Genomic DNA, 20,094 nt, shown 5'->3' with positions numbered 1-20,094 from the left:
TTTAAGTTCCTGCCTTGACTTCTCCACAATAATAAAATTTAACCTGGCCTTGAAAGCTAAAATAAACTCCTTTTACCCTAAGTTGCTTTTTGATCAGGTATTTTATGGGGAAAGAGAAATAAAACTGAACATTAATTAAATATGAGATTTCTGAGAAAGATTTTGCTTTTTACCTACACACTGGATAAATTACATGTAGTTATGATAAAAGAAAGAAGGAAAGAAACTGGTCTGCATTTTACATGCTCTGTGTGAATCAAATCAGAGGTTTCTACACACAGCATGTTTCATGAAAGCAAGTTCTTATGAACAAAAGCACTGGAGAAGTCTACTCAATAGAAATTTGCTTAGCAGTCCTTGGGGCAAGTTACACTATGCAACATATGTTAACAACTGCAAAGGAACACAGCACCCCTCCATTGGTGCAATTTGATTTTCTTGATTCCCTCCTTTAGGTTCAAAGGCCCAGAAGTCATCATCTGGCTCAGCAAAGTACACATCAACATTCTTACTTCTAGAAAGCAGAGATTGGAATGCCGGGCACATAAACATCAATCAGGAGACCAAAGTAAGCAAAGAAAGGTGACCAGAAGAGAACACAAGCTGGGGGAATTGAAATGCTACCATGTCCCAGTGACATCTGTAAAAGACAGTAAGATCTAGACAAAAAGGAATCCAAACAACTAAATGCGTCTTACAAGCTACTACCATTACTGCAGATGTGGGGGAGGACACTGTCAAAAAGGAAAATATGCCTAACATTCAGAAATACAAAAATAGGTTGGAAAGGGGCACCATCTGAGACTTTCCCTTATCTATAAGTTACTGATAGCTGGCTCTGTGCTCAATCATAACAATTAATTTGATATCAAAATTTTTACAATAAGGTGAAAATATTTGAAAAGAAGTTAGTGATATGCAAGACTATAGATACTATTATGCTTACTAAGTCTTGCTTTTAGAAGAAAAAAAGAAGTAAAGATGTTAAAATAGAGAAACGGGTAAATCCAGCTGCCAGAGCTCAGCCTGCTATGAGGGAAGTTGGGCACTATCCATGCAGGTAAGAAATAATCAGGATGACAAGGTGGGGGAAAAACAGCAGCAAGTCAGGGTCCCATTGGCTTCTGGCTGTCCTGACTGGCAAAGGCAGCAAGCAAAGCCTCAAACTGGTTCTCTTGACAGAGCCCAACGCCTCTGCAGCACCCCCGTGTAATTACACACTTGAGTGACTGGACTCTGAAGAAAATTGAAGGCCTGAGCTCCGAACAGCTGCCATTTTCTCTCTCCATCACACCAGCGTGATTACTTGAGAAATGAACAGCCCCGGCTCAAAGCTACTCCAGAATTCTCAGAGGAAATATGGCTCCGTGTTCCAATAATGAGATTCTTAAGGCAAGCGTTACTTACAATCACTCCGCAAAAGGAGCGAGCCGAGCCCCTATATCTTACAAATTAGAATTTAAGAAACCCAGCGACAGTCCTGGACGATCATTACTCTTCTGCTGCTCCAAGGATTCTGGGCTTTGGTCTATTTTTAGTGCAGAAAACTGTTAAGTTCTTAAAAAGGTAATCATAATAAGATGAAAAATTTGCCATAATTAGCTTCCTCTAAAGGCAAATTTTGGCCCCATTTTGGTCCACACTGACGGATCCTTCGACTTTCTAATCATTACCCTTTTCTGTCAGAAAGTCTTGACTTTCTCCAAGTGTAATCCTTACATTAATTTTTTTTTTTTTTTTTTTTTTTTTTTGGTTTTTCGAGACAGGGTTTCTCTGTGGTTTTGGAGCCTGTCCTGGAACCAGCTCTGTAGACCAGGCTGGTCTCGAACTCACAGAGATCCGCCTGCCTCTGCCTCCCGAGTGCTGGGATTAAAGGCGTGCGCCACCACCGCCCGGCCTTACATTAAAATTTGAAAAAGAAAGTAGTATTTCTAAGGGAAAATAAACAGTAAGTTGCTATAAATTATAAATTCTTTGCAGAAAACTATCTCATGGGAAAGTTAAAACAGTTCTTTGTGCCAACATTTCCGCCCATCTCAAAGGCCTGGTTTCTTCAAAAAGCCATTCTAGGATAGCAAAAGGTAATGAACTCTCCCTATGACATGTTTTTTAAAGCAGCTACCTAAAAAATGCTACATCTGATACAGCCAACCAGCATGGCAGATGGCTGAGTGAGTGGCAATGCTGTCAACCAGAGACACAAGGAAAACTGTTTCCTTTCATTCTGAGGGATTACATAAAAAACGGCAATGAAGATTTATAAGGGGTTTTCCCTTCCATGAAGAAATGATGGAATTAAAAGTATAAGGAATGTTCATTCCACAAAACACTGGGAAAGGGAGTTCAGGGAGTGAACTGCACTTCAGTCCCTGGCAAGGCAAAAGTGCAGCAGCAGGTCCTGTCCTCTAAAAGCAGCCCTATTGTTCTCAAACACTGCATGCTAGCTCAGCCAGGAAGAACTGGGAGTGGAGAACTTGAAACCAACATGAAAACCCTCAGCTCTGCAAACTTCTAGCAGAGGCAAATGTATCTGATTTCAACTCAGTTGCCAGTTTTATTCCCCCTCCCATTTTCTACTAATTTTTGTATTAGTCAGAAACAGGGACAAAAGAACTGATTCACTGCAATATAATACCCTGAGCATAGATTTTCATGTAAATCAAAGAAGAAAAGGCCAAAGAAGATGCTGTATACATTTAATTGCTTTCTTGGAGGGGGAGGGAAAGTACTAAATTTCTCATATTTTATTACTTTTCTGACACGAGAACCAGTGCTTGCACTGCTGGATGTACACAAGAGTTAATGTGCAGCAGCACACTGCTTAGAGGAAACTGCATAAGAAAGCTGTCGTCAAGCTAACAGAAAGGGCCAGGCATTTACAAGTGGGGCAAAGACAGCTAAGTTTCTGTACACAGCCTCTGCAAAACAATCCCTTCCTAACTGTCGGGCACTGCTTTAAATACAGCAACTACTTATCCGCAGCCCAGGCTCTACTTACCATAATTATAAGACAGCAGCTTTTGTTCTGTGACAGACAGACAGACACACACACACACACACACACCATTTTGCATAGCATCAACCAACCTTACAAGTTCTGGAAACAGCAAAAACAACAAACCTGATACTCACAATAAGCATTGTGACCAGAAGATTCTTTTTGGTGACCTGAGCGTGGGAGAAGATGTAGTTCAGTACAGTGTTCATGTCACTTTTGTTCTCTTCTCGAAGGGCAAACACACATTTGTCGTAGTGGCCTGCAAGTGGTAAAGAAAATGGTCCTCACCATGTATCCATGAAGCCTCAGCCTTACATGCTATTGGCTGTTTCTTAATGCCTGTCACATACTTGATAAGCAGTGAGAAGAAACACCTTAAGGATTTTTTTTCATGGAATTAGACAGAACCAGCATGTGGGCCATAAAAGAAGCACTAGACCAGAAGTCATGAGAATCCATGGGATCCCAAAACCTGGAACCAAGGTCTAGCTCTATTATCAATTCACTATGTCAATTACTTGACCTCTTTGAGTCTTGATTTTACTTAGAAAATAGAAGGGACAGGGATATGCCTCTAAAATAAAGGTGGGAAGAGTATGACTCCAATTCTACTTTTTTCTCTTCATGATCTTATATGTTCTCTTGGAATAATTTCCTTAAAAGAGAAAGTTTCATGCTTCAAAATAAATGTCAAGGGCTGGGAAGATGCTCAGCAGGTACAGTGCTTGCCTCACAAGCACCAGCTCCTGAGTATGATCGTAAGACCCATATAAAAATGTCCAACATTGTGTCACATGTTTATAACCCCAGAGTTAGAGGCAGACACAGAAAAATCTCTGGGACTTGTTGAACAACCAGTTTAATCTAATTAGTGAGCCTTAGGCCAAACAGAGACCTTGTATCAAAAGAAATGAATGGCATTTCTGACCAACAGTTGTCTTTTATACCTATACAGGTACATACACTCACACGTAGGAACATGAATACATGTAGGCAAACATAAATATATATTAACAAAATAAACATTGAAATTATTAATCCTGTCATCTTTTTGGTCTACTCCAGCTTGACACATCTAACTCATTGAGAATGCTTCACGCCAACTACTAAGAACTGTTTTAGCGAGCCGGGCGGTGGTGGCGCACGCCTGTAATCCCAGCACTTGGGAGGCAGAGGCAGGCGGATCTCTGGGAGTTCGAGGCCAGCCTGGTCTACAAGAACTAGTTCCAGAACAGGCTCCAAAGCTACAGAGAAACCCTGTCTCGAAAAACCAAAAAAAAAAAAAAAAAAAAAAAAAAAGAACTGTTTTAGCTCAAGAAATAAAACTGCAATATAGCCGGGCAGTGGTGGCGCACGCCTTTAATCCCAGCACTCGGGAGGCAGAGGCAGGCGGATCTCTGGGAGTTCGAGACCAGCCTGGTCTACAAGAGCTAGTTCCAGGACAGGCTCCAAAACCACAGAGAAACCCTGTCTCAAAAAAACAAAAACAAAAAACAAAAAAAAAAAAAAAACTGCAATATATTGGGGATCAATATTTCCATTGTAAGACAAGGAAAAGCAATGTCCAGATTTCTAAATTTCTACATCCAAACCACAGTGTACATGATGTGGAGCCTCACATGCACCAAAGGCTATAGGAAGTATAGTTCTGCATGCTTTGCTGGCCTTCTGTAAGACACCAGAGGCAGGGTAATGCTGGGCAGGAAAGTTGAGTTCTGCAACATAAACAAATCTCTGACATATCTACGTATGTATCTATGAAGGAGCATAAGTGATACATGGCTCTAAATTAAATTACCAAGAAAGGAAAATTAGGGTCTATATATTTGTGGGCAAGAATTTTATGAAATCACAATATGAAAGGATTATCACACCATTCAGATTCTGTGTTTAACTACAAATGAAAGCAGTGATGTTTAAAATGTGTCACTGTGTTTTCCTAGAATAACATTTCCTAACTTATCTGTTTTAAATATCAGAAATTAACATAAATAGTATATTTCAAAATGAAACTAGTATAGTTGAAAAACACTAGACTATACTAGCTAAAAAGCAGCCAATCAAATAAAAGATCCAATTTTGATAAAATGGGGAATGTTTTAAAATTAGTTGCCCTTCAGCTAAAGATGTAGCTGAATGGTAGAGCACTTGTCTACCATGTCTGATCTCCAGCACGACCTTAAATAAAGTGGTTGTCCTGTACTCCCTCTACTGAAACACAGCTTTGTAGTGACAAAAGAAATACTCTGGGCAACAGTCATTATTAGGAGCAAGGGAAATAAAAAGAATATATTCAACTGAGGTGAGGAGACACAGGAGCAAATAATAACAAGTAGTCACTCAAAAAAAAAAACTTTGTTGTGATGGACAAAAGAGGATGTGGGAAGATGGTTCAGTGGTTAAAAGTACTTATTGCTCTTGCAGAAGACCCCGGTTCAGTTCCCAGGACTCACATCTGATGGCTAACAATGATCCATAATTCCAGTTCCAGGTAATCTAATACCCTCTTGTGGCTCCCACAGGGCACTACTTATGTGTACAACCTCCCTCACTCATATATAATTAAAAATGAGTACAAAAAAAAAAAAAGAAGAGGAGGAGGAGGAGGAGGAGGAGGAAGACGAGTCCCAGTGAGTGCAGAAGCCAGAGGTCTGGACACAGACCAAGGACTCACTTCAATGAACACCTGCAAGTAAAGTTGTACAGACTAAAGAGTATAATGTGTAACACACTGTGTCACACTACAGTCTCCACGATGAGATTTTTTTTTCTCTCTCTCTTTTAAATTTTATTTTAGGAGAGAAGTTGCAGGGGAAGAAGGGTGGATACAAAGGGGGGACAGGAAGATGAATGGGATTGAGATGCATGATATGAAATCCACAAATCCCAAAAGAATCAATAAAATTTAATCCAAAAAAAAAAAAAGAATATAGGAGCACACTGGCTGCTCTTCCAGAAGGCTTGGATTTGAGTCCCAGCACCAACATACTGGGTCGCAAACATGTGTAGCTCCAGTTCCAGGGGGAACAGGATATGATGCACAGACATACATTGAACCAAAATCCCGAAACACACAAAATAAAAATAAACCTCTTCTAAAAATTATTTTATGTGTATGGGTGTTCTGACTGTAAGTGCTTGTACACTACATGCATTCAATGTGTCACTAGAGGCCAGAGGAGGGCGGCCATAGGGCTGCTGAGCAGACTGTCTACATTGAATTCTTCTTTTAAAACACAAAACAAAACCCTTAAATACATAAAATATAAACTAAAAGTTGAAATGAATCAATAACATTGTACTATTTCAAATGAATAAATGCCTATGTGCTATTTCAATTTTTTGTTGTTGTTTTTTCTTTTTGTTTTGAAGACAGACTTCTCTGTGTAGTCCTGGCTGTCTTGAAACTTGCTCTATAGACCAGGCTGGCCACAAACTCAGAGACCTGCCTGCCTCTGCCTCCTAAGTGTTGGGATAAGGAATGTGAGTCATCACTTTCTGACTCTGAATTGTTTTTTCTTTAAATATATATATAGATATACACACACACATCTTAAAAAAACAAAAGAGTATTACTGTCATTTTATGTATATACATGTTATTTTCTGCATGTTATTTTATGTGTATTCCACATGTACACAGGAGCTCAGCAAGGACGGAAGATGTGTGGAAGTCTTGGCAGCTGTGCAGTGAGTCCTCTTACTGATGAACCATCTCTCCAGTTATAATCTCCTAGACCCCTCCCTAGTTCTCAGTATACGGTATAATGCTGGCCTTAAATTTGGCAATCTTTTTGCCTCAGATTCCCACATGCTAGAAGAATGAACCAAAATACTTACCTTCAAAGTTACTAAATTTAAAAATACATTTAATGCCTCTTAATACCCCTATCTACTATATGTTCTTCAAAAACAATTACTGAGCTGAATTTTATGTTAATATTTTTTGCTTTCTTTACATTTGTCAACAATATATCTAACTTCTTTCTTCCTGGTTTTGAACCTGATAAACAGAAGCACACTATGTACTGATTCACTTGTTTATATGTGTTCCTAGGAACCATCTATTTCAGTGCTACACAATATCCCACTGTAGGAATATCCTAGAAATCAAAAGGTCATTCTATTTGTAAATATTTAGAGGGTTTCCTTTTTTTTTTTTTTTTTGCTATTATGAATAGTAGTAACACAAAAATGGTCCTTATATCTTAGAGTAAGATTACTGCACTAAAGAGCAAAAACAAAAACAACTTTATGAAAGACTTACTAGAGATGGACATGCTGTTTTCTGAAGCAATCATGCCATTTGCACTGCCATTCCCAAGTTCAGTATAATGTGATTGTAAAATCTGTGATTTGGGTTCCTATTTCTATAATTGGTAATGGGAGTGAGCATTTTCTTGATGTTTATGGATTATTTGTGCTTCCTCTTCTGTGAAATATCTTTTTCTCTCTCTTGCCCATTTTTATGTTCGATTGCATTTTACATACTAGTACTAATCCTATCATAGGTGTAAATTTTATAAATAGCTCCTCTCACTTTGCAGCCTATGTTCTCGATTTTTTAACAGTACATGGGATGAAGAGAAGTTCCTAAGCAGACAGAATGAATCAGTTGTTTCCGTTACAGTATGCACTTCCTGTCAGTAGTATGATAACCTCTTCTTTATCTTGATGTCAAAAGGATATCCTAAAATTTCATAATTTTGCCTATTTGATAGATGTTTAAATCTTTAATTTACTTGAAATTGGTCCTGCGTGTATGGAATGAAGTGTGGATGCCTCACTCATCATCTTGGTATTGTTTAACTATGTTTCCTCCTTTTCCTCTTGATCACAATGCCTGCTCTATCAAGAAATGAATCACATGCATATGGACTACTTCTGGGTAATTATGTTTCTTTTATCTATAACTCTGTCCTTTCATAGATGTCACAGCTGTTTAATTAAGATGGTTTTATATGCAAATCTTGGTATCTCATGCAACAAGTATTTTTTTATTTTCAATCGCTTTAGAATTCATCTTGTTGTTTCAAACAGAGTATCACTGGGTAGCCCTAGCACTTGCTGGTGGAGACCAGGTTAGTCTTGAATATAAACCAATCCTTCTGCCTGTCTTCTGAGTGCTGGAATTACAGCTACAGCTCCTTTGGAAATATCTTGGCTATTGCCAGAATTCTGTGTAAATCTTAGAATTAGCTTGATAAGTCTCACAAAGATACGTAGAGGGGTGCTTATTAGAATGCTAACAGGTTGACAAAGTGAATTTAGCGATAACACATACCTTTGTAACAGTGTCTGTTCTTGATATTTACCTAGCTATTCTTCACTACTGTTCACTCATTAGAATTCCCAACAGAAGAGAAGTGCATGCTTTTAATTGTATTTGTACCTTTATATTTTATGGGTTCTAACTGCAATTTTAAATAGTATATTTTTCAAAACTGCTTTTCTAAACAATTGCTATAAAGAGGTCTTTTCAGGCTGTACCTGATGGCACATACCTGAATCTCAAATGGCATTTGGGAGGCAGGGGGGAATCTCTATGAATTCAAGGCAAGCCTGATCTACAAAGCAAGTGGGAGGCAGGCCACGGCCACAGAATGAGAAAAATAAGACCCTGTCTCAAAAGTAAGGAAATAATTAAAAAGAAATATTTTCCAAAGTGTTGAGGACTGAACCCAGGACCTCATGCATGATAGCCAAGTGCTCTAGTCTGGAGTTACACCCCAGCTACAACCGAACTTTTTTTACTCTTTTAGTTTTTCAAGACAGAGCTGTCCTGGAACTTGCTTTGTAAACCAAGCTGGCCTCAAACTCACAGAGATCCTCATACCTCTGCCTCTTGAGTACTGGGATTAAAGGCCAATGACACTATGCCCGGTTGCAACTGAATTTTATGTTTGATTTGTTTGTTTGCTTGAGATCCTGCCTCTTTCTCCCAAATAAAGATGCTCACCACTAAGCCTTGCAGGTTTGACTTTCATACTTAGAAATTTTTGTTTGGTTTTAAATAATTTAGTAATAAACTTGGGGGTTCTTTGAGCCTTCCAAATAGGCTCTGAATTTCTTGGTGGCCAATCTTAATTACCATGAGTTCTCAAACCTTTTTATTTTTTGAGACAAGGTCTCATGTAGCCAAGGGTGGCCTTGGACTCCTGAAACTCTTCTATCACCATCTCCCAAGCTCTGGGATTTGAAGGGAAAGTCTTCATGCTCTAAGATTTCCTAAATCCTTTTCTTATCTTACTGCAATAGCAAGGACACCCAGCATGATGCTGAATGGACACAGTGATGCTTTCATCTTAAAAGTAGAATTTCTAACAAGCTGCCATTATGTATGACTTAATCATGAGAAATGTTTGTGGGTCATCTTAACAAGTTTAAATATTCCATTTCAGGAGTAAAGATGTAACTTATTGATTTATCCCCAGCATAGGAGTAGACGTGGGAACACGCCAACTAGCAAAAATATCATTTCATTCCATACTGATCTTTGTCCAATATTTTTATCCCTAATATCTTTTATTCTTTCTTACTATACTAGTACATGATAAATTGACTGCCCCTGAATTGATCAACCTTGCTTTAATTGGAATAAAGCCAACGTTATTTAACTTGCTAATATCTGCTTGGGGGATTTAACTGGTCATAAAGGGTAGAGACATCTCTTAAATGCTGCAAAAGTGAGCAGAGCATGGGAAGAGAGAACTTGGTGTTACACTGCCATCTTGTGGCAGCATGCCATAAACAACAGTATGTAGCTTTAAAATCTTGACCAAGGTATTTATTTCGCTCTTAAAGACTATCCATCATTTAGTGAAGCTCTTCAGAGAAAGTCAGGGATAAATTCGAACCAAATGACACACTAAAAAGTAGTGAAGATTTTAAGCCCTTCCCCATATGCCTGTGGTTCAACCCTTGGATTAGTTGCTGAGAGGCAAGCTCTTCAGACAGGGAATTTCAATTTCAGGCTGATCATGACTCAACCAACTCTCACTACACAAGGTCAAGAAGATGTCAACAGGGAATAATAATCTCTACAAGAACATTTCAACCCTTCCTCAGAAGCACACTGGAGTTCCAGTTTCACCAAGCTATGTTATGTTAGTGTTCTTTTTCATACTGGTGAGGTATAGAGGTTTTAGTTTTTCAGGGAAGTTAAGTGAGAAAGAAAGTTTGCTAATGGGAAGAAAGTGTTAGTATCAGGGTGAACTGGCTTAGCTCTTACAAAGTAATCAGAGCTACAGACTTCCTTAGAGAGTCCTTAGGACGAAGCTTACCATTCTGAAACTGTGTCTCTACACGCAGGTACTGTCGGAGCAGATCCATCACCACAGCCTTCATGTGGCCACGGATGCCACTTCGGTACCTATGAAGCAGGATAGGCCAATACTATTAAATAAGCTCAATGGGCAAAATTACTTTCTAGACTTTCCCTCTGAATATTGGACAGGCTTGTAGCTTGTATTTTCAGGTTGAAAATTCAATCACCCAAACACACTAACTTAAATTCTAAGCTGAAAAGTAACTTCAGTGCATAAACCTTTTATAAAGGAAAAGCAGAAAAGGAAAATAAAAAGCACCCCTACTCTTCATTCCCCAGACTTTGTATCTTTATTTAATGACACTGTGGAATTAGCTTCTACTGCTGAGTCATCATCTAGCTTCAAATGGCTAAGGAACTTTTGAAAAATTTAAGTATCTTAAAGTTGAAAATGCTCTGGATAGCTTTTTAGTTCTAATACCTGGATCAATAAAATGCAAACAATAAACACATTGGAGTCTACATTAAAAGAAAAATTAGGATCTTCATCAAAACAGCAATAAAAAGAAAACAATAGGATTTAGAGGCCATAATAATTGACAGAATATTATGAAAACAGCAGAAATACTAAATGAGTTAGGTCATAATGATAAGATAGCAAAAAGACACAAGGCACTTTCTGAGAGATAAAGTTCTTTCTTCTCTCTTAAAGTTAGATTTGAAGTAAATGTTTACATGCCCAATTGAAAGCAAAGAAGGCATGAGACTCTGGAGACCCACGTGACTACCTCTGCACCAGCTGGACAATGCTCTGGGTGTTCATGAAGAAGACTTCCCGCTCAGATTTCCGGTTCAGTGTAGCTGCATGACTATCTAAGATGTTGGCAATCTAAGGCAAAAGAAGTAAGAAAAATGAAGCCCTTCCTGTCAAAGGGACCCAATGCACATTCTCTACATCACCACCACTACCAAAGAAATCTTCTTGGTTATATAACATGATAACTCCTATCTTTGACATGTTGTTGGCAGTAGGAAGTTACTAGAAATTTAGAAGCTTGTTAAATAAACAAAGAATTTCTAACTCTTTCCACCCTTTCCCAGATACACTAATAATTACATCACAGAACTACATTAACCAGAAACTGTGATGGGCAAAAGTTGGTCCAAGGTCAAAATCCACTCCTTACTTCCCCAGCTTTACTCCCTATATAACCCTGCATTATAGCAAAGGATAAGGACTGCTGAGGTAGTCGGAGAGGGTCAGGCAAACAGATTACCAATATCCTTCATGTCACTCTTACAAAAACAACTCTAATCAGGGACTCTTCCCGAAAGCAAAGTGATAAGGAATACACTGCCAAAGCTCACTTTTCCTCACAGTTATAAGATATTCTACATTGTACATATAGTGTTGCCTTATTGGGCTCATATCCTGAGGCAGTTTTGAAAAGGATTCAATGCTTACAGTGGAAAAATCACACAGTGGGAAGGAGCCAAACAGAGAGGCCTCCTAGAGCATGAATTCCAGTGGCAGTCAACAGAATATAATGACAGTGTTACTCCATAAATACCTGCTGGCTGGGAAACTGACAGAGAACTGATGTGATGTTGCTAGCATACTGAGCCATTTCCTTCTTAATAGACTTCTCCACATTGAGGGGGATACGGCCAGAAACACTGGTCATGATATCCTGCAACTCTAGAAGAGGCAGGGAGGGATCTCTGAGAGTCTTCATCAATCGTTCTACCCAGTCTTTTACCTGAGGAGAAAAAAATAATCAAATAGGATACAAGGTCAATACAATTCCCAAAATAAAATGAGATAACTGAATCTACTCTACTTCAATGTTCATGCTTACTTTAGATTTATTTATTTTATGTGCGTGGAAGTGCATCACATGAGTGCTTGGGAGTTACAGATGGTTCTGAACCACCATGTAAATGCTGGGAACACACGTTCATCAAGAACAAGTACTGTTAACACTGAGCCTTCTCTCCAGTCCCCAGAGCTTACTTTAAAACTGCAGCATAAACATCAAACATTGCCCCAGCATATAGTTCAAAAAGAAATAATCCCAAGCAAATGACAAAACTAAGAAGGACTCAAAATGTCAAGTCAATTCAAGCATGGTGGTATATGCTTTTAATCCTAGCATTTGGAAGGCAGAAGCAGAGGCAGACAGATCTCTGTGAGTTTGAATTTGAGGTCAGTGTGGTCTCCACAGTCTTGAGTTCTAGGACAGCCAGAGCTACATAGAGAAACCCTGTTTCCAATAAGTAAGTAAATAAGTAAATAAATAGCTTCAAGTCCAACAACAAAATGTGGGAACATAGCAGGTCAAACAACTTTTCATCCTAAAAACATTCTTTATGAGCTCAAGATGTAACTCAGTGGTACAGTCTTGCATAGCATGCTTAAGGCCCTGGGTTCAATCCCAAGCACCAAAAAGGAGGTAAGGTGGGGGAATCAATCTTAAAAATTCCTCCTGAGATGTGAAGTTACTCCTAGAGAATCAATACATCTGTACACCCCTTCCCGAGAAAGCAACTCATACCCTGCTGCTGAAGAAAGGATCTGGAAGGCAGTATCCACTCATCACATTAACTAGGTTATCCAGGACATAGTGGAACACTCGATGGAGCTTCTCGCCTCTGAGAGCTGTGCTCTGGATCTGTGGCAGGCTACCTGTGTGAAGTTCAGCCTGTGGAGCACAAGAAATCATCATTCATTACCATGTGCTTTGGACATAAACGCTATCACAATTCAGTCACCATCAAAACTGAGATATCGCTGGGCGGTGGTGGCGCACGCCTTTAATCCCAGCACTTGAGAGGCAGAGGCAGGCGGATCTCTGTGAGTTCGAGACCAGCCTGGTCTACAAGAGCTAATTCCAGGACAGGCTCCAAAACCACAGGAAAACCCTGTCTCGAAAAACAAAAAAAAAAACAAAACAAACAAACAAAAAAAACACAAAAAACTGAGATATCCTTTCATGGTATAGACCTATTTGGAGAGAAGTCAGTGAATGAAACACTATGAGAAAATGACAGAATCTCAGCTTTATACTGGCTAATGCAAACTCCAGTTCCACAGTACTACAGGCACAAAGGACAAAACCAGAAGGAAAAAAATAATTATGAAAAAAAATGACAAGAAGTTAACTGTGGTGGCACATACTTGCAATCTTAAAACTTGGGAGATAGAGGCAAGAAGAGGAGGAGTTCAAGATGAAAAGAAAGAAAGGACACGCCGGGCGGTGGTGGCGCACGCCTTTAATCCCAGCACTCGGGAGGCAGAGGCAGGTGGATCTCTGTGAGTTCGAGGCCAGCCTGGTCTACAAGAGCTAGTTCCAGGACAGGAACCAAAAAGCTACGGGGAAACCCTGTCTCGAAAATCCAAAAAAAAAAAAAGAAAAAAAGGACAGGTAAGAGCACTCACTGCACAAGCATTAGAACCTGAGTTCAGATCCTTAGGACCTACTCAAAAAAAGCTGGGCTGGACCACACCGGCACTGTTAGGGGACAGAAGCAGAACTGCTGGCGCTTGCTGGCTGCCAGCCTAGGTTAGGTTCAGTGAAAACCATCTCCAGGGAATGAGATGGAGAGTGAGAAAGCAGGTCACCTAATGCCCTCCTCTGACACACATACACATGAATAGCACATACATACTCTGACATACATACATGCAAAATGGGAGGAAGGAGGTGAAGAGGGAAAGGAGGAAAAGATTGGAGAGGAGATGAGTTGTCAAATCAAGTTCCTCCAAGCTCCTGTGTTACTCGCTCTTGAAGTGATATCCTAATGCCTTCCTTACCTGTTGGACTTTACTGGGGTTGTCCAGCTGCATTTTGGCTATCACACAGCCAGGGTCAAGAGCTGCTCCAGATCGCTTGACATAATGGATGCACCCAGATTCTACAGCTGTTAAAGTCATTACCATCTTCATTACCTGTAATGAATACAGAATAGTTAAAAGGACAGTTTTCCCCTTAACATCTAAGCTGGAATACACTTAGTTTAACCCTCCAAAAATGAGAATCTATCAAAATCTCCAGTGAAGTATTAAGGCAGGCAACTGGTAAATTTCTCAGAGCATTATCTGAGGATTAAAAACAGACACTAATGATTCCTGTTTTGCTTTTGGATTTTTGACTGTTTTCATGGTTTGCTGAACCCAAAGCTGTCTATGTCACTAAATCAGTTTGCTATGTAGCTGATCATGACCTTGAACTCCTGGCCCTCTGGCATATCAAGTGCTGGGATTACAACACTTTTGTAAACTAAATATATTTTGCTACTGTTTGTGAATTTACTTGTCATCATGCCAGCATTTTTCACACCTTTCTCCTTACTGGACACCAGTCACCAGTAAGTACAACTACTAAATCTATCACTAACATCTTTGCTGCAGTGTCTCTGTGCTAGGTCATTTCATTTCAGGCCTAGAATACATTTTTCTTTTTATTTATTAATTTTGTGTGGACATTGTCTGTGTAAGAGTGTCAGATCCCCTGGAGTACTTTTAAAAATCTATTATGAGATGTTGTCCCTTTGTAGCATTTACCTCCAATAAGGTCCACCTAAACCTTCACTCTAGAGCCTAAATCCCATCATACCATATTCCCACTTAAAATCCTTCAATGATTCCCTGTGGGCGTCAGGACAGTCATAGGCTCCATCATGATCTCAATTTCCTTCTATGGAGTTTTTACCTGTCACTCCACATCAAATTCTAATCTATGCTCAATAAATTCTACTGCAACGCACTGTCTTGTTTCTTGCCTCAATGTCAAGCATTGTCTCCTGCCCATCTTCACCAGCTATATATCTTTTCAAAAGGAAGACTAAGCAAGTGTCTCTTCTTTTAGGATGCCTCTCCTTACCTCACACCCTATCTCAGTTAGGGTTAGGTGACCCTCTTGTTCTTAGAATTCATCATACTTCATTACTTATCTGCTTTGTGCCCAACTCTACCAGCATATCCTGTAGTAGTCAACAGTTAGCATAGCAACTGTCACTTAGTACTCTTGCTACTATATTTTTTTAAAGCTCAGGTGTCTTCACCTGTCAAAGGAAAATAGTGAGGTTTTGTTTTTAAATCTTAAGGTTCACAATCTACACTAAATTAACTGATGTTCTTCCTTTCTGTTAGTTCAAATTCTAGCCTATTACCACCAACCTATGTTCCCTCCCATGACCCAGTAGCCTATTCCCCACCCTGACCTCAATCTCAGCATAGCACTGGCCAGCAAACACATGGCCTCCATCTTCCACGATATACTGGATTAACTTCCCAGCAGAAGGTGAGCGCATTACAGATGGATCATTTTCTTTCTCAAACACACAGGTTTTATTGCCAATTGTGATTCGGTATCTAAGAGATAAGTAGAACAGGCAAGCCAATAAAGCACTCTGGTTATAAAGCAAAATGAGAGAAATGTCAGTCTTAAAAACAATAAGTAAGCCACGTGGTGGTGCACACTTTTAATCCCAGCACTCAGGAAGCAGAGACAGGTGAATTCAGGCCAGCCTGATCTACAGAGCAAGTTCCAGGACAGGCTCCAAAGCTACTGAGAAACCTTGTCTTGAAAAACCAAAAAACAAACAAACAAATAACCCAAAGAAAATGTTATCACATATACAATGCACACATACAAACAAGGTATTCACTTTATCTTTGTTTATAATTTTTAAGTTGTGTATCTTATATATCTATTTATTTAGTTTACATGCAATTGTCCCATGTGTGGGTATGTGCATTTATGGAGGTCAGAGGACAACTTGCAGGAGTTGGTTCTCTCTTCTGCCATGTGGGTGTGAGAGATTAAACTTAGGTGTCAAGCTTGGCAGCAAGTGCCTTTATCTGTCTAGCTATCTTGCTGGTCCTTATTTAAGATTTTAGTAACAATCTTCAGTTAAGAGTTAGATGAAATAAATTATGATATATTCATATACAGAAATACAACATAAACTTTAAAAAAGAATACTTATATAAAATACAAAGATAATGATACTATAATAACTAATAACCCCTCCTTCATTTTTCTCCCTCTCTCCTTTCTATTTCTTTCTCCGAAAGAACTTCACTATGTAACTGAGTCTGGTCTCAGTCCTCTTCAGCTTCCTCAATGCTAGAGTTAGAGGCATGAAATAGCAAGCTCAACTATAATATTTGTGGAACAATTACTATATTGTAGCAATACTTTATGCGTTCCAAATAGATCAAGCCATTTAATTCTCACAGCAATATGGCTGGTGTGATATACTACTAAAAAGAGAGAGAGAGATGCAGAGATCTGAGAATGTAGTACAGTTGGTACAGTGCTTGCCTAGCATGAATGAAGCTCTGGGTTCAGTCCTGAGGACCACATAAATCAGATGTGGTGATGTATATTGATAACTTCAGCATGCAGGAGGTAGAAGCAAGAAGATCATAAAGAAGTTCAAGATCATTATGTACACAACAAGACCTGAGCTATGAGACTGGGAAGTGGGGGCGGTGGAAGATAAGAACATTGGCTATTCTTGCAAAGGACTGGAGATAAATGATAAATTTTTATACTCAGGCACATGTAAATGACATAAAATAAATATTTAAAAAAAGAAAAGTGCAAATAGTATTTAATAGATAATAATTTGTGGGTATATTTAAAGGAAAAAACAGTATGCACCTATGAATAATTTTTATATGATTATATAAATTCTAATCAATATACAAAAACTATCAATTATTATAGTTTGTTTCAAGGATAAATTACTTTTCATGTCTACTGCATTGGAGGGGTAGGGAAACATGTTTTCTTTCTTTAAGTGACAGGATCACATTAAGTTGCATATGCTGGCCTTAAACTCCTTCCCTCAAGGAAGAAAGAACTCAGCCTCCTGAGTAACTGAAACCACAGACACAGAACACGACACCCAGCTTAAGACATGTTTACAATCATAGACATGTTTAAAATTATAAACACTTTTGTACTCTTGGAATAATCCTAACAGTAGGTGGAAAAGTTAATACAATGGCAAGCAACTAGACCTTAAACAGTCACTCACCTATCCACTTCCTCCTTCATGTAAGTGGTATAACTGCTGCCATCATAAGATAAGAGCAGTCCACCATCACTCAGCCGATGCACGTCAACTTCTACACATGAGCCATTCATGATCACCACATAAGAGTTGGGAGACTGTCGAGTCACCTGCAGTAAACAAGGGCCGGAAAGACAAGCACAGCCTGAGACACAATGTAGTATTTCAAAGATAAAGGTTAAGAAGTTGTCAAGAAGAGAGTGGTGACACTAGTGCTGTTTATACCTGTTACCTGCAAACCGGGGTAACTTCAGCTGTTTTTCTCTCTTCCAGCTGTTCCCTGCCTCTTCATTATCTCTTGGAAGTATGTCAAGGTGAGAAATAACTACATTTTCACAGAATTGCCAAATACTGATTCCTGACACTGACACAAATAACGACTGGAATATTCCAATTCGTAAACAAAAGCAAACTTTCTCTGTTTCTCAGCCTAAGAAAACTAGCTTTAAGAACAGAAGAGAAGATAGAAACTAAAGTGTAGACTTTGGTGGGGATTGCATACCTTAAGTACATATTTGATTCCTTCATAGATAAGTTCAACATCTACTGTGTTCAGAAGTGTGTGAGCAGGAAGGACTTGACCCCTGAAAGAATGACAATATATGACATACTTACTTCTATAAAGTTCTAATAGGTTATAAAGAAATCTCAAAGATTATTAATTGTGATACTTCCTGAAATAGTAATAAGAGAAAAAAAACTAAATGACTGCCTATAAAAGAGTGATCATATATATTATGAAAAAAGAGTGAAATTTATTTTTTACATTTAATTGTGGTATTATATACAAAACATAAAACTTACTATCTACAGGGAATGGAAGAAGGCCCAAGTGAGTAATGTTCTGAGTGAATATGTGCTTCTGACAGGGACACAGGCATGCCAAGACCTCAGAGCCTCAGACTCAAGGAAAATGGCAAAGCCTTCCCAGGAAAAGGTTCAGAGAAACTGCAAAGCCTTCTCTTCTAGTTGATAGTGTATGTAAAAACTTCCACCATAGCACTCTTTGCCCTGATATTTAGAATCTAAAGACTGTTCCTTAGAGATATTGTGCCTTAACACAATTACCTATGCCTGTATCTTCCTTTGATCCAGCTCCACACATAAATCCTGCTCCCCTGGTTTTCGTAATACCCTGCCTCTTGGTTCAGCTGTATGCAATAACCCACCTCTCTGTTCAACTGTATTTAACTTCCTGGGTGCTGTGATTTTATCATGAGAGAGCTCAGCCAACCAACTACAGCTATTTCTCTAACCATGTATCCGGCTACCTCCCAAATGCTGGGAATAAAGGTGTGTGTGTACCACCACTGCCCAGTCCCCTACTTTTTTTATTTTGTTTTGTTCAGTTTGGTTTTAATTTTTCAAGATAGGGTTTTTCTGTGTAGCCCTGGTTATCCTGAAACAAGCTCTATAGACCACACTGGCCTTGAACTCAGAGATCTATTGACTCTACCTCTCAAAAGGCTTGTGCCACCATCGCCCAGCTTACTTTAGCTTCTTAAGTGCAAAGATTGTAGGTGCGAATGAACCACTAAGTCCAGTAATTTCATTTTAAAGAACAATTAATAGATATTCTATATTTCAAAAGGATGCATAATGGAAAACAGCCAGGTCTACAGAACCAGTTACAAGATGGCCAGGGCTACACAGAGACAGAGAAACCCTGTCTCAAAAAAAAAAAAAAAAAAAAAAAAAGCTGAAGTAGGATGATTGTTGTCACAAACAAAATAAGTCAGAATTTGAAAAACTAATAAAAACGGGGAGCACTAAAGAAGGGTAGCTGATTTCCTGATAGCCAGTAAATATGAGTGAAGAGTATGTACGTTATCTATATCTATACTGGTTACAGATAGTAACTAATAAAAGGCAAACTATGAGGCAGGATATGGAGGCAAACAACTTTACTGTCAGTGCTCTGGAGGCAGAAAAAGGCAGAGCCCTGTGAGCTCCAGGCTGGTCTCCAAAATGAGTTCTAAGTCAACTAGGGCTTTACAAAGAGACCCTGTCTCAAAAGACAAAAAAAATTAAAGAGAATTATGCCATGTGTTGTAGCATATGCCTGTAATCAAAGCACTTGGGAGGTACAGGTAGGAGAATTATGAGTTCAAGGCCAGCAACAGCTAGCTAGCTACATAGTATGTTTGAGGTCAGCCTGGACAAACATTATGCTTTCCCCAAAAGATTATTTCAAAATTCAAGTTTTTTAAATTAATTAAAAATTAAATGTTGGGGCTGTAGAGATGATTTAATTTTTTTGTTCTTTTTTTTTTTCCCCCTCCGAGACCAGTTTCTCTGTAGCTATGGAGCCTGTCCTGGAACTAGCTTTTGTAGACTAGGCTGGCCCTGAACTCACAGAGATCTGCCTGTCTCTGCCTCCCAAGTGCTGGGATTGAAGGCGTGCGCAACCACCACCTGTCTGAGATGGCTTAACATCTGCTCTTCCAGAAGTTCTGAGTTTAGTTCCCATCTTACATGGAGTAGTTTACAGCTGCCTTTTAACTCCAGCACCAGCTTCTGTGGTTTGCAGGCATTCACACATATGTGCCACACAAATTTTGTTTTGTTTCCTTTAAAGAACAGTAGGCTCAAAATGTTGATACATCTATAATGCCAGAACTCTGGAGACTAACGCAAATGGACTGTGAATTAGAAGCCAGCCTGGACTATTTACGGATAAACATACAATGTGATAAACATACAATGAAACTATCTCAACAAATACAACAAACTAAAAGAAAACT

At 39.0% G+C, this 20,094-nt stretch overlaps 1 protein-coding gene across 6 annotated transcripts in view; it reads right to left on the bottom strand.

Moving 5' to 3' along the window:
- Acaca (acetyl-CoA carboxylase alpha) overlaps positions 1-20,094 on the bottom strand; it is a 280,231-nt gene that overhangs the window by 143,373 nt on the left and 116,764 nt on the right. For all 6 annotated transcript variants that reach the window (XM_057774468.1, XM_057774469.1, XM_057774470.1 and 3 more), the window contains 9 exons: positions 17,853-17,934; positions 17,315-17,460; positions 15,488-15,638; positions 14,079-14,213; positions 12,820-12,966; positions 11,836-12,024; positions 11,053-11,153; positions 10,281-10,369; positions 3,133-3,257 (listed from right to left, as the gene is read on the bottom strand). In XM_057774468.1, coding sequence (XP_057630451.1) covers positions 3,133-3,257; positions 10,281-10,369; positions 11,053-11,153; positions 11,836-12,024; positions 12,820-12,966; positions 14,079-14,213; positions 15,488-15,638; positions 17,315-17,460; positions 17,853-17,934 — 1,165 coding nt within the window. The remainder of the gene's footprint in view (positions 1-3,132; positions 3,258-10,280; positions 10,370-11,052; positions 11,154-11,835; positions 12,025-12,819; positions 12,967-14,078; positions 14,214-15,487; positions 15,639-17,314; positions 17,461-17,852; positions 17,935-20,094) is intronic.

The sequence above is a fragment of the Chionomys nivalis genome, chromosome 7 (genome assembly GCF_950005125.1).
Source record: "Chionomys nivalis chromosome 7, mChiNiv1.1, whole genome shotgun sequence".
Lineage (NCBI taxonomy): Eukaryota > Metazoa > Chordata > Mammalia > Rodentia > Cricetidae > Chionomys > Chionomys nivalis.
The sequence above is the reverse complement of the archived record's forward strand: the minus strand, read 5'-3'. Positions and strand labels throughout refer to the sequence as shown.